This window comes from Rhipicephalus microplus, chromosome 8 (genome assembly GCF_043290135.1).
Source record: "Rhipicephalus microplus isolate Deutch F79 chromosome 8, USDA_Rmic, whole genome shotgun sequence".
Lineage (NCBI taxonomy): Eukaryota > Metazoa > Arthropoda > Arachnida > Ixodida > Ixodidae > Rhipicephalus > Rhipicephalus microplus.
Window position 1 is genome coordinate 43,237,807 of NC_134707.1, and position 14,574 is coordinate 43,252,380.

The 14,574-nt window shown below is 43.9% G+C and overlaps 1 protein-coding gene across 1 annotated transcript in view; it reads left to right on the forward strand.

Moving 5' to 3' along the window:
- Window positions 1-14,574, forward strand: part of RyR (Ryanodine receptor) — a 285,153-nt gene continuing 270,579 nt past the window's right edge. Inside the window, exon 1 of the mRNA XM_075871638.1 lies at window positions 1-189. Within this exon, the coding sequence (XP_075727753.1) occupies window positions 136-189 (54 nt within the window). The 5' untranslated portion in view covers window positions 1-135. The remainder of the gene's footprint in view (window positions 190-14,574) is intronic.

The window sequence follows — 14,574 nt, forward strand, 5'->3', positions numbered from 1 at the left end:
TGGCTGACCCGGCGGCGGCGGCGTGAAAGTGTGTGTCGGTGTCGGCGGCTTCTTTTTCATTTTTTTTAACTCCAATCCCCGGTGCCCGTGGTCGTCGTTGCGACGCGGTGACACGCAGCCTAGGCCTAACCAACCATGGGGGACGCTGAAGGGTCGTCCGAACAGGACGACGTGTCATTCTTGCGCACGGTGAGTGACAAATCTACCCAAATACACTGTGACAAGTGTTGTGGCTGTGCAAGTGCGCCAGAGTAATTGCGCCAGCACTTGGTGTTGAACGTATGTCTTACATAGAGGTGTTAAAATTTCAAAACGTTTAACATCATTAATGCGTGAATATCGCGCCTATGCCAAATGTTCCGGAAAGAGCAAACGAAGCAGAAAGAGACGTTCACATAGGCGAATTCTTCTTTAGTGCACTGAGGCGAAGCGGCTTTCTCTCGCCAGAATGTTACGAGCAGCATCCCTTGTTACAAATGTTCTCAGGGCCGCCGAAAACGTGGAATATTACCGACAACGTCTATGAACGTGTGTATTCAATAATAATGGACCTTCCTTGAGCAAATTTGCAAGGTGTACCGTAAGTCAGCCGCAGACAGCCTGATTTAGTAGATTGGTATACTGATAATTAGATCGAAATGCCTATTATAGCTACCATTCCTTTGCGCATTTCGAACGTTCTCTAATTCTTAGCCGCTGATTAGATAAAGCTGCAGATACCTTCCAGCAGAAAAATAGTCCAGCGCGAGACTCGGAGGTAAATATAATCCCTGGGCATCGTGACTTCTGGGGACATTCAAGATGCGCGAAGGAGACATGATTTAGTTTCGAGTGTTTGCAGACGAACCATGATGGCAAGAGTCCAAGGCACGGCGAGAATAGTTTCTGGCTCTGCATTGTGTCTCTGTTTGTGGAGGTCCATGCTTTAGCTGTCGCGTGTAACCCCCTTGGAGAAGTAGTAATTTCTAAAGATTAGTTCTCACTTTACGGACAACGCTCATGTTAAAACAGCGAGAAGATCATGAGGATGAGGGCAGAATGCTTAACTTGATTATGAATACATAAATGCTCATGCTTATAGCATGGCCTCACCATGATTATAAAGAAATAAAGCAACAAAGTTATGTCAATAGTAGGCGCTGACCGAAACCTAGCACCACAACACAGGTGTTTAACTGCAAATTTTCTACACTCCTGGAAAAATCCTTGCAATGCCTGACTTTGAAAGAATTGTCTGACATTCTCATGATAGCCGTCAGATCTCGCGTAGATCTACATGTGACAAATGCTCGTGCTGCACGTTGTAGTTTCTAAAGGCACAAGATTCTTAAATGAAACCATCTTGGTGACGATACCTTCGATTCCCTCATTCCTACATGTTCAAGAATACAATAGTACAATTACAAGTTTTTGTAATAGATTAAAACAAAGCAGCATTCAGCAAGTGGGATAATGATAAAGAATAGTTTTTTTACCAGCATCCGGTGGTCGCGTCCATGTGTTCGTCTTTTGTGAAGGACATTAGCACACATTTTTCGTGAAATTACTGGAAACGTGATACTGGAATTGATACTGGAACGTGATACTGGAATTACTGGAAACAACGCCACAACACAGGGGATATTTTAAGGCGTCCTGTAAGACGAGCACATTTTTACAGCTTTATACTCCACTTGAAGTTTTATCTAAACCTTCTGATGCCTTTGCGGTGCCTTGCTGATGTGTATTTCAGCCATTTCTTGGTTACTTAGCTATCTAAGTTGAAATTCAGCCAGTTTATACATCTTTAACACATAATATTAGGCACTCTGTCGTAGTTATCTGGTTATTTCAAAGAAGGCTTCCGCTAAAGCAACATCATCGAATAACATCCCGTGTTTGAAAGAATTCGTAACGTTTTGCATAAATTTATCAATACAGAACACAAATGCAAGTGAACTTTTCATTAGTATAAATACACATTGCAAACAGGTTAGTTGGTCTTGAAAAAGAAAAAAAAATACTTTCTTTTCAGTACTATGGTTCCTACCAGTTCAGTGATGGGCTCCTGAACCTAAATTACCAGCGAAACCATAGAACACGCCTTCAAGAGCAAGCAAACGACACAGGTGATCCCTGACTGTCAACTGCTTTATCACTTCATTTGTCAACGCATATTACAGCGAAAGCTCTTATGAGATCTTAACTCGGGTCACGCGAAGTTGTCTGCCACCGCCGCCGGTGTCTGTAAACACATTGCACAAAATTTATATAAAAAAAACCTAGCACCAATGACACAATGGGGCTAGAACCCGGGCCCGCTGCGACTGAGCTCCTACCACTTGTTGGCAAACTTGCCTTAGGCAGGCTTCATGTCGGTAAAGCGATCGTGTTAATACGACTTTTAAAGCGTTTTAAAATGGCGAAAAAGCAACCAGTCTTCGCACAATGCGAATAGCGTAACGAGTGGGCCATCCAATGCTCCGACCTATTTAAAAAGCTTGTTCTTGTTCCCCTTTTAACTGTGGGCATACCCACTTCAGTCTTAATTCTTCATCATCGCCAGCCACTGCATGAAAAATTTGCACAAAATCCTTTCCAAGTATTCAGCGAATACCAGGCTTCTAAGAAGAATGACAAAAAATAGCATAGCGAAAGCCGGCCTACTACTCAAATAAATTTGTTAATAATGGCCTAGTGGGTATCAAGCAAGTATGATTACACAAATTACCCAATGAGTGTTTATAAAAAGCTCTGAAAGGGCGCGCTCTTCTAGCTTTTGCTGTAACTGTGCTGCGCCGTCCGCGCAGGCCTGGCTTTTTTCTTTTATGCTTATTGATGTTTCTGCTGCTAATATTTGTACAACAGTACGTACTTACTATGTCCAAATAAAGTTGTATTGAGGGGGAGGGGCTGGTACTTGAAAATTAAAAGCTACCTTTTACATTTTCGTAAGCGCTGTTTTTTCAGTCATACGCTATAATTTCAACTGTTATTTCACTGTGAATTTTGCTGTGCCAAAAATGGTAATTTGTTGTTTGCTTCCTAAGACTTTGAAAGTAAGGGCTTCTGTGTGTCCGTTAAGGAAGGCGAACACATCCGCGCTACATATTTGAAGCCAGGTTTATGCGTTTTGCTATAGTTGGGACGTTTCACTTTCTTCTTTTTTAATTCTGCTTTCTGGCTTTCCTGCACTGGGATAATGTAGAAACCCTAATATCGACATCCACAATATTACTTTTTATGCTCAGGTTTTATTCCTGATTTTCTCGTAAATATTGACATATCCCATTACATTACATTACATTACATCGCTTATGCGTATGTTTCTATCTGTAAAGCCGACATATAGAATGTGTAAACTTATTGGTTAGAGTCCTTCTTCGAAAATCCTGTAGTGTACATGTACCTTTTTTATTTTAAAAAGATTTACAAAGTTGTCGACCTTTCTTGGTGACGGCTACCCCTTTCTGCTTGGTTGCTGGTATACTAAGTTCAGGAATTGAAAAGAGTGTACATGTATCCATATATTCATTTCCTAATGACAAGATTTGAAAAGCTCTTATTATAACACTGCACACAAAACAGCTGGATGCACACTCACAAAGAATGCAATCAACTTCAATGCTTTGTGGTTTATTCCTGATTACCGCGGGCTTAGTTAGTGCTCACAAATTTACAAGCTAGGATTGCTTAATTATTTTGTGATATTGTGAACCTCAAATCGTTGCTACAAATAGTGCACGGAGTTTATCACCGCCTGATTTCTCGGGATCCTTGTCAGCCTTGCAGCCCACCAAACGAAACCACTAAACGATTTGAAAGATGTTATACTTTTTCCCGTCTGTATTTTCACACCGATAGCGCAGAAATATCATGGCTGTCGCAACAAAAGTATTTTTTGATCAGTCGCGTAACAGGTGTCGTCCCATTAACTGCAACGGGTTGCGCAGTGTGGCTGCGTATTCTTGTTACCTATTTGTCTTGTACAACCATCCACCGTGGAGGTTGTGAAGTAGAATGTTATTTTCTAGCTTGAAAAACAACAGCCAAAACTTTTTTCTAATATGCAGGTCTTTGCACTATGAGTGTGTGCGCTAGTATTCTAGGGTTACTTTTTAACCCAATACTTTTTATCACAACAGTTCAACGCAATACTTTCCAATTCTTTAACGCAAATGTTTTTTAACCCAATACCTTCCGTCCGGATGCGAAGCATCCTGACGGAAGGTGACCGTGTTGTGATTTCTTCATTGAGCGACACGTCGTGAAATGACGTAAATATATGAATAAAGGTTGCAAGGGACAGACACATGTAGAAGAGTTTCAGATGTCTATACAACCAGTTCTTTGCACTTGCGCAACGATGCCAACTGGAACATAAGTATTAGCAACACCAGAAGCGATAAGCTGTTATGAAGCCCTGGTGCTCGCGAAGATGGTAGTTGTAGACAGTGCTACATAGATCGACTTCAGCGCATGTCACATAACTAAAACTGATGTTAACCCGAGGTAACGGCTGTATCAAAGCAGTACATATGTAAGGTTTATAAAATTAGATAGCCAGCAATGCTACCATAATATGCGTTTCACGAACAGTAGGGTCTATTTAAAAAGTCATTACGAGAGCTATTGTGGCTCTGTGGTAGAATGCTTGATTGCCTCGCAGAATGCTTGGGTTTGATTTCGGCTGGGACTCTGACAATTCTTCTTTGCATTCTTCAGGTCAACGCTGCTGATGTCAGGTTCTTCTTAAAGCTCACGCGTTAAAATTCCCCATGTATGTTCTGGTTGTTACTTGCTAGGTACTAAGTGTTCAACCACCTGTAACAGATATCAGCATTTCAGTGGCACATATATCCACCCGTGGGTATGTGCCACTGTTTTGGCGGGAAGTGTTTAACTACTTAAGCGACAGGATTGTGACTTCATTCATGTCTTCACCAGTGCGTCATATTTGGCAAACTATCTTCCCCTCCCATACTAATCTTGGTTCACGACAACTTAAGAGAGTGATCACGAGAGCACCCCGACATAAGCTGATGCGTAGATAGACGCCAAACGCGCCAACAGTATGCAGAGAAATGCTTCACATTAAAGATTCTATACAGATTTCTTTATGCACATTGCCTGCAGTTTAGGAATAAAAGAACGGATGTCGTATAGGTAAGCAAATATTTAGTATTATGTTTCTTTGTGTGCCTTATCATGATGGAAGTCACGAAAACGTATTTTTATACGATATTAAACAATATCTGGTCTTTTTGTTCTCCTATTCTGGGTCTACTGCCTCATTTTATCTACTCCTTGTGTGAGGCAGGAGCTTGCTACAATGTTACTAAATTTTAGTGGAACAGGGTAAGCGAAACTAAAATAGCCCTTTATAAAAGGATGAAATATAAAAATAAAACTTTGCTATTGCAATTTGTGGCTGCAATACGTAAGAAATACTCACACATAGTTAATATGTCCCGGTAGGTAATATTCCTATCAAGCACACATTATTGAGATTGTTTATCAGTTTTATCGGGTCAAGTAGGTCATGTGAGTAATACCTTCGCAGTTTCAGTGAGCACTTGATCACACGAGACAGCACGGACATAGCGAACAACCTGATTTAACCTCCTGATTAAGACGAATTCAAGTAATATTCTTACTGCAAGGTTTCATTTGGAGGTGTCCGACACTACCGCACTAAGAAAAACGCATGGAGCAGCAGTGTTTGAACATTGCAAAACACTTGCGGCGTACGAGAATAACATCAGAGTTCCCGTAGGAAAACAACCTGCATATACAAGCCAAACAAACTTGGCAATGTGATTCAACCTAGCCGAGTCTGTACATGTGATCGTTGCACTCGCACAATGAAATGCCCGTCGTAGTATGCTCAGCGGGGCGGCGCGCTATATGACGCGCCCCTTGAGACACGGCAAAACGGCGACGTTGCGCTGAAGCCCGTGTCTGTGCCCAGACACTTCGCAGCTGCCACTAGCCCCGCAAGCACACAAACACAGTCCCAAAGACGAACGGACTGCGCTCGCTGCGGACCTGAGACTCTAGCCCACGCTGTGGGTTCCCGGAATAGACGTGGCTCTCAGAGGGGGAAGGGATTGGAAGGGGTGGCAACTGTGCGGCCGTCTTGGTTTTGCGAACGGGGTCTGCAAAGGGCTTTCGGAAGGAGAGGACTGGCACTTGGCGACACTGCGACCGCGGTGGGTCTTCTTTTATATACCTGTACACCGGAGCACCGGAAGACAGGAACGGTGTCTCTTTCTCTCTCCCTCTCTCTCACCTTCTTTGCAGCCACGAGCGCTCGGCGGTGCTTTCAGCACCGTGCAGTCAAAATAAGCCGCTGCGCCGTCGCGGAGGCCTTCCTGGCGCCCTTGGGGGAATTCCGATCGAGCCACGTTCCGACTAGAGACGAGCTCAAGCCTTGCTTGCGGTTATACGAAGGGATGGTGAGAAGGCAGGGCAGCGTTTTTTTGCCACCCGCAATGCAAGGCACAGGTGGAACACTTTGAGCACCTGGCGGTCGAAGAGCGGCGGTCGTGATGAAATAAAGGCGGTACGTGATATCCGATGGCACGCCGGAGTGGTACACTGTTCTTTTAATGGTTAGCGCGTGTTTTGGCAAAGTTCCACGGTATACTGAGAGCGACGATTAGGATATCACGTGAAAGCCGCACATTCTTGTGCATGCAGGTACTGGGTGTTCGGCACGACTACACAGAGCTTGATGGTTGAATATGTTAATAATATGAAGGGTTTAACGTCCCGAAACCACGGCATGATTATGAGAGTCGTGCTAGGGGAGTGCTTCGAAATTTTTGACCACCTCGTGTTCCTTTACGTGCAGTGACATCGAACAGTACAGGATTCTCTACCGTTTCGCCTCCATTAAAATGCAACCGCCGTGGCCGGGATCACACTCGCGAGCTCCGTATCTGCAGCCAATTACCATGGCCACCACCATAATACCAATACCATAACTGATCCACTGCAGCAGACAGATCCTTGAAAACACACAAATACATATGACTATTCCTTGAAAAGTATTGCGTCGCACGACTCTACTAAAGGGTAAACATGCCTCCCGAAAGGAGCACTATATAAGACTGTCACATGTACTAAAGCAGTGTCGCTGTTCTTATTCTGTAGTAACTTATTGCTGAAACGATGTGATCAACATAAAAGAAATAATTGGGATGTCTGTGCCCCCAAGTGGAAAATACATACCATACAAACGTGTATATAGACAGGAACACAAGAATCGGAGAAGCACGTTGAAACTCGGCCGATCAGTCGTTTTGTCAAACTAAAATAATGAGAAGGCACTCTAAAGTTTAGTTGTTTTTTTTTTTGAGAAACACGGCATCATGGAAATTTAACAGTCAGTCAAGCGTAGAGAAGTTTAAGAGGTGTTATCTGTAGTAATGGTGACATAAGTGAGAACGTCTCACGTTTGGTCTCTGCTGGTACAAGTTCTCTTTTGGGCAACTTTATTTTCTTCTCATTCGTGTGGTAATTAGAGCAAAAAATTTTCTCAATATTTTTCTTCGCTTGATCATCCGTCAGTGCTCGTTGATTCTTCCAAGTAGACATTTAGATGCAAGGGTATAGGCTTGAAAACCTAAAAATGAAACTGTGACCTGTATTACCACTTGGAATAAAAACCTGTAGTGAAGAAACTAGTGACAGTACAGTATTCAACGAATTTTCACGCCTGAACCGACGCGTTTGTTTACTTCAGCATCCTTTTAATGAAGACGACATCACACTTTTACGCTATGACTTGCTTTAGCCTCGTATGTTCTCAATGTTTTAAAAGGCAAGCTAGAGTAACGGAGTTCGCCATCCTTCGGAAAGAGGAGGTGCTAATGGTCTTCGGTCAGCTGTTCCCCCTTGAGGGTTATTACGCGCTTGGCGGTAACAACACTCTCCCCGCTCATGATGGGCCTCGCTCACGGGCTTCATAGTTCCGCGGGTATTTGCGTGCAGTAGAGTGAAAAGTTGGATGCCTAAAATCTGACAGTGAGAGTTCTCACTTGCGTAGCACGGCCAACGTTTTGAATTACGAACCTGAATTCATTATTGACGGGATGTTATAACACTGCATATTTAGTCCAACCTCAGCATGATAGATGATTTAGGGCTACCGGTGTTGAGAAGACAGTTGTGAGTCTACAAACGGATCCTTGTTTTTAGGAGGGGGGGGGGGGGTTTGGGGATATCTGGCTAGTTTCTAAACTTAATTCATTCAACTTCGATCACTGGTTTCGAGCTAATTTAGAGTAATGAAAGAATGTGCCCTTTTGCATGTTGAACGTGTATTTACTTGAAAGTGTGAGCGAAGCAACAGCCTATTGTTTTTTGCTGCGCGCTTAAAATTTATGACCAAGGTGGTATATGAGTAAGGTATATGATTAAGGCCGTGTATGTCTCGTAAAACACAAAGGCCGATGTTGACAACACGAACGGTACCAATATTACGCAACATGTCTTCGTCAAAGACGCCACACTCTAGCGACACCAACGAGGTGATTAAGGTGGGACGAAGACCCCTCAAATATGCAGAGTCATTGCGAACTCATCAATGACAACAATAATGGCGGTATATCACGACATTGCCTCTGTGTGTCATCGCATGACATCATTGCTGGCTTAATATTTAGAAGGTAGGGCTGAACCAAGCTAATGTAATGAGTGTTTCGCGAGGAAATAGACATGCGGTCTTAGCTTTGCCGAAAGAGACCGATAGTTCATCAGCACCAGATGCGAGAAAAGCTTCAAATACAAAGGCAAAACAAAACAGGGAGTGAACTGTTTATGCTGTCACGCCGTACCAAAGAAAAACCAGCGATTAAAGGGTGTTACACTTTGTAGGGCTTGTCACACCTAATGCCTCACTCGTACTTACCACAGATGTGTTGTGATGTGGACAGTCTGGAAAGAAGATTACACTCTTCGCGTGCCGTCGATTTTGAAGGCTGGGTTTACATAAGAGCACATTCATTGCTAAACACTATTTTTTAGTGACTGCAGCAGGCGTTTTTTTTTTTCAAAGTAGATTGTAGGGACACGATATCCAAAACCAGCAACGGCAGAACTCCAAAACTGTCGAGACCATGACTGTTGTTCACATGTAGGTGAAATTGCAGATTTTCTAACGTATTTAGTGGAACGCTTTGCAGTTTGCCTGTGCTGCACGTAACTAAGGTGAGCGAATATTCAAAGCGGCACCCCATTTGCCCAGCGGGTGCATCGGTATTCCTCTAAGTGCCCTCGCAAATGGTGCCACGTCGTCAGCGACGTAAAGCGGCAACCTGTTTCGCGGAAGCTTGCAGTATTTACTTGACTTATTGCGAGCAATCTATATAAAGTGTGTGTAACATTGCGAAGGGATACCTAAGCAAGGTTATTTACAACCTCCCACATTCTGAGGGCAAGCTTGTCTAAGCCTGTTTATTCCCCGCCGTGGTGGTCTAGTGGTTAAGGTACTCGGCTGCTGACCCGCAGGTCGCGGCATCGAATGCAGGCTGTGGCGTCTGCATTTCCGATGGTGGCGGAAATGCTGTAGGCCTGTGGGCTCAGGTTTAGACACACGTTAAAGAACCCCAGGTGGTCAAAATTTCCGGCGCCTTTCACTACGGCGTCTCTCATAATCATACGGTGGTTTTGGGACGTTAAACCTCACATATCAATCAATCAATTACACGCCTAAGCACCACTCGTCAGAAAGTCCACCATTATTCAGACATTCTTACAACAGCGGCTTTTGAAAATCACCTAGAAAGTACAAAAAGTTCTTCATATAAAGCAGCTTGGTGGTGAACTGAATAACTTGTACTTGATGGCTTTCTGATTTACTACGATAACTCGAACAATTTTTGCTTTTCTGAGTGATGAGATGCTAAGCGTATGTTGTAGCAGTGTGCTCAGCAACTGAGTTCTAGATCGATGCCGATACCGGGCGTGTGAATCGATGCCATCGAATCGGTGCAACAAACAAACAAAAGACTGCCAGGCCTGCGCGAAAGGCGCAGCAAAGTCACAGCGAAAGCTGAAGAAGCGGCCTTTCAAAGCCTTTTTTCAAAGGCTCTTTGGGTAATTGCTACAAGCACACTTGCAGGGTACCCACTACACCCTAAATATTCGTAATTTCTGTGCGATAGGAAGGCATTGAATATGTCTATGCTATCCGTCAATTTTCGGAGAAGCATGGTACCCTCTACGTATTTGCTAGCAATTTTGTGCATTTTTTTATGCTGTGGCTGACGAAGATAAAGATATATGCCGGAATCTCCCACAGTGGGTATGAGCTACAAGAGAAGGTCAACAACAACAAGAACAAGCTTTGGAAATGCGTTGGAGCATACCTATAATGCATTGGAACTGTCCTAAAGTGCTTCACTGATCATGGCAACACCTCGTTTATTTCTTTCAGTGCCAATGCAAACGCACGCTTCTCAACGGGAGCCGCTGGTCCGCATTAGCTTAGGGAATGATCGTGATGTGTCACTACATATGGATAGCGCTGCTTGTGTCTTACGCGCTTCCGAGCGCTTTTCTCCGCAGATGCGATTGACGCATTTCCCACTCCAATATCTTACGTCAGTCATATTTGCTACTTCGTTATCTATCTTTGTGTCTCGAAGCTATGCCGCCGCCGCATCACCGGGCAGCGCGTGCAAAAGCGTTGCAGTGACACTTCCCCATTAGTTGCCCGCATATATCGCCACGAACGGCAACACGCTATCTCAAAACACCGCATCTATTACAGAGCCGGCGTGACTGCCAGTATAGTGAACACGAGGAATGCAAGCCACCACGCCGCGGATCTGCACACAACTGAACAAGAAATTACTTCACATGATTTCTGTCACATGGGCAGTGCATGAGGGTCTCTCCCCCATGACCGCCAAGCGCACGCGAAGTAGGCGATGGGCGAAGGCAGGAACGAGCTAGAGGAGAAGGTGGTTAACAGCTCGGTCGGACGCACCTGGCTGGCACTGATAAAATAGGCGTTGCTCATATTAACGTGATTCGTTTCCCGACATCAAGCCATGCATAAGGCGAATTAGCAGCGGTGATTCAAGTATAAACGTGGTTCAGTGGTAGAATTCTAGGCTGGTATGTAGGAGACACGGGTTCAAATCCTAATGTGTCCTGGGTGTTTTTCATTTACTTAGTTTTCTGTCCTATTTCGCAAGATAGTGGTTACGGACACCAGTGGCGGCGGCGGACAACTACGGCACCTGCGACCCTTGCGATCACATACCAGCTCTCGCTGTAAAATAGTCCTACGCGGACTCAAGTAAGGAACACATACACGGTGTTTTACTAATTTAGAATTAGTAAAACGTCTTTGAAAGAAATGGGAATTGAACCCAGGACATCCACGTGACAAGGACATGTTTTATCTCAAAGCCACAACCATACTTGAAATTGCTTGAAAAATAAAAGATATATGAATTTTATTTAGGGCTAGGAGTGTTGAAAGAACTCGTAATATTGCGTTGCTGATGATTGAAATTACACCATTCGTCAAAACATGCAAATTGCGGAACGAGTCTTTGGTTCAAAAAGCCCGTCAATCCCAAAACATACCAGCATAATTAGTCGTAATGATCGACAACAGCATCAACGATGCATGCTGGTGCGCGTAATTCCTAAGGAATACCTGTTGAGTACTTTGCCAGAACAAGATCGGATTACGCTATCGCGTACTGTATTTCAAGCTAACACTCAATCGTCGTCCAAGTTTTTGCATGCCCGACAACCGTATTAGGAGCAACCAATGAATGTTGCAGCAAATCCTAAGAACACAAACATTTTGCAATGAAAATCAAGACTTTTCCTGCAGCACGCCAGCTTTAACCCACATGATTGCATGCCGTTCTATAAACTTGTCGTAGACAACAAAAGTTTTCCTTAAATTTTTTTAGGCCAATTAACAACCACTTCCGCATTACTCAGCAGCCGCTGAAAGAAACGACACGAATCGTATTGACTGCCACGCATAGTGCAGAACGAAAGAGCGAATTATGTTTTTGCTGGCTCGTCCTAAGCCAACAGTCCACTACTTCACGTAGCAAAAAAAAAAAATGGCAGCATATCCACGGAGTGAATGGCGGAGAGTGGGGCGAAGCATTCGTCCGTCCATTCGTTCTTGCTTCCATCCGTCCATGCGTCCGTCTGTGTGACTGTCCTTCCGTGCATCCACTCGTCCGTGCGTGCGTCTGTTCGTGCGTCCGTCCCTGCGTCCGTCCCTGCGTTCGTCCATGCATCCGCCCCTGCGTCCATTCGTGCGTCCATCCATGCATCTGTCGGTGTGTCCGTTCGTCCATCAATTCAACACTTCAAGTACCACCATCTCGCATCTTTTCATCAAATATTCCCCATATAGAAGCACCATCATCCAGCGGACATTCCAAGGACTGAACGAGAGGTGGCACACGCACACTTTTTTACGTCTTGCGCTTCGGGTCTACTTCCCACCTTTAACCACCTCGAGTTCATGGTATATACTAGTTGACTGTATTCATGGCACTGCGGCCCAACGCTCGCTAAACCTTTCCAAAACCTAGGCGGTTACGCCCAGCGAGTATAACGTAGCAACCCTTTCTTGCCTCCTGTGCGTTGTTCAACAATAAAAACTTCGCAGCGTGCGCGTTAACTAAAAGCCGAATTCTCCTGTCTCTCATTCCCCCTCAGCAGCCATTGGCATGTACATTGAGCAGTATTTTTCATTGTTCAAGAACGCACAGAAGAAATCTCTCACCGGCACCACCTTGGAGGTCAAAATGTTATACTCGTTACATACTACAATGGCTACGAAGGACGAATGGGTGCCGCTATAAGAAGCTTCGCCCCTAAAGAAAAAGAACACTTGGACCATCTTTTGCTAAAAAGAACCATGTATAGATGCAAAGCAGCAAGCGCTCACGCTTACACTGGCCGCGATCTTGACGCTGACGCTCATCAAGCGAAAGCCAAGTAAAGACACCGCGATCCGGTGTATACAGGTGATCAGTGAACAGTTGTAAAGCGCGAGCAGTCGGTTTTCAAATGCTAAGCATTTCTTAGCGAACTTCAGTGACTTTGACCGTATCTATCTATCTATCTATCTATCTATCTATCTATCTATCTATCTATCTATCTATCTATCTATCTATCTATCTATCTATCTATCTATCTATCTATCTATCTATCTATCTATCTATCTATCTATCTATCTATCCTATCTATCTATCTATCTATCTATCTATCTATCTATCTATCTATCTGTCTATCCATCTATCTATCTATCCGCCTACGACTATCTATCCATCTATACGCCTACGAAATACGTTGCAGGGATAGAAATCTTGTAGAGGAAAACGCGTGCCTGCAGTTATGCATTCAACGAATGACGTCGACGGCTACACAAATGAACAGAGCAAATAAGCATGAACATTACATTTCCTACTTTATAGGAAATACTAATACATTTTTTGACACATTGCATCACAAAAAAAAAAATATTGTGAGCGTTGCTGACACCAGGTTTCTGGAAACATCCAGCAGCATCATAAGCGAGATGATGCCCAAAGACCCGTTTGAAACGCGTTTGCAGCCCGCTAAGAAAAATGTGGCGCTCTTCCCAGAGGAATTGAAGATTGGCACAATTTTATATGGTATGCAAAGTAGAGGAAGCAGCTAAATATTCTGGATCCCAACGGGTGTAGCCCAAGAAAACACTGGTTTCATAGAATGGGGCCAATCTACACACCGAAGCAGTTTTCATGCTGCCATTCTTCAAAACGAAAGCTACATATGTTATGTATTAGATTTTTGGATGTTCTCTCCGTTGTTTAAATGCGAAGCATTTCCTAGCGAACTTCGGTGACCTTGAGCGTATCTATCTATCTATCTATCTATCTATCTATCTATCTATCTATCTATCTATCTATCTATCTATCTATCTATCTATCTATCCACCTGAGACTTTTAGCTCTCCTGTCCGTTTTGATAATGGTATTGTTACCAAAATTGGTATGTCAGAACATGGCTGTATGACAAGCATTATAGAGTAGTCATAACAAGAAAACTATGAAGCGTATGTCCTGAATGTCATGATTCACATTTCATGGTCTCTCTGCTGTTGCGGTGGTTTCCTTCACATGACATGTTGCAAAAGTGGTATGGTATGACATGACTGCATGGCGAACACAAGCAACAGACTGCAACATGAAAATCATGACATGCGTGTCATGTAACAATATGACTACATGCCACACTTATGATGCGCTCGCGGTCGTTTCGCTAGATCCGCATATACCAAATTTGGTATTACGGGACGCGAATGGATGACGGTGGTATGTGACTGGTGCAAACACGATAATCACGAGATGCGTGTCATGTGACAACATGGCTACATGCCACGCTCGTAATGCGCTCACGGCCGGTTCGCTAGCTTCACCTATACCAGATTGATTGATTGATATGTGGGGTTTAACGTTTCAAAACTACCATATGATTATGAGAGACGCCGTAGTGGAGGGCTCCGGAAATTTCGACCACCTTGGGTTCTTTAACCTGCACCCAAGTCTGAGC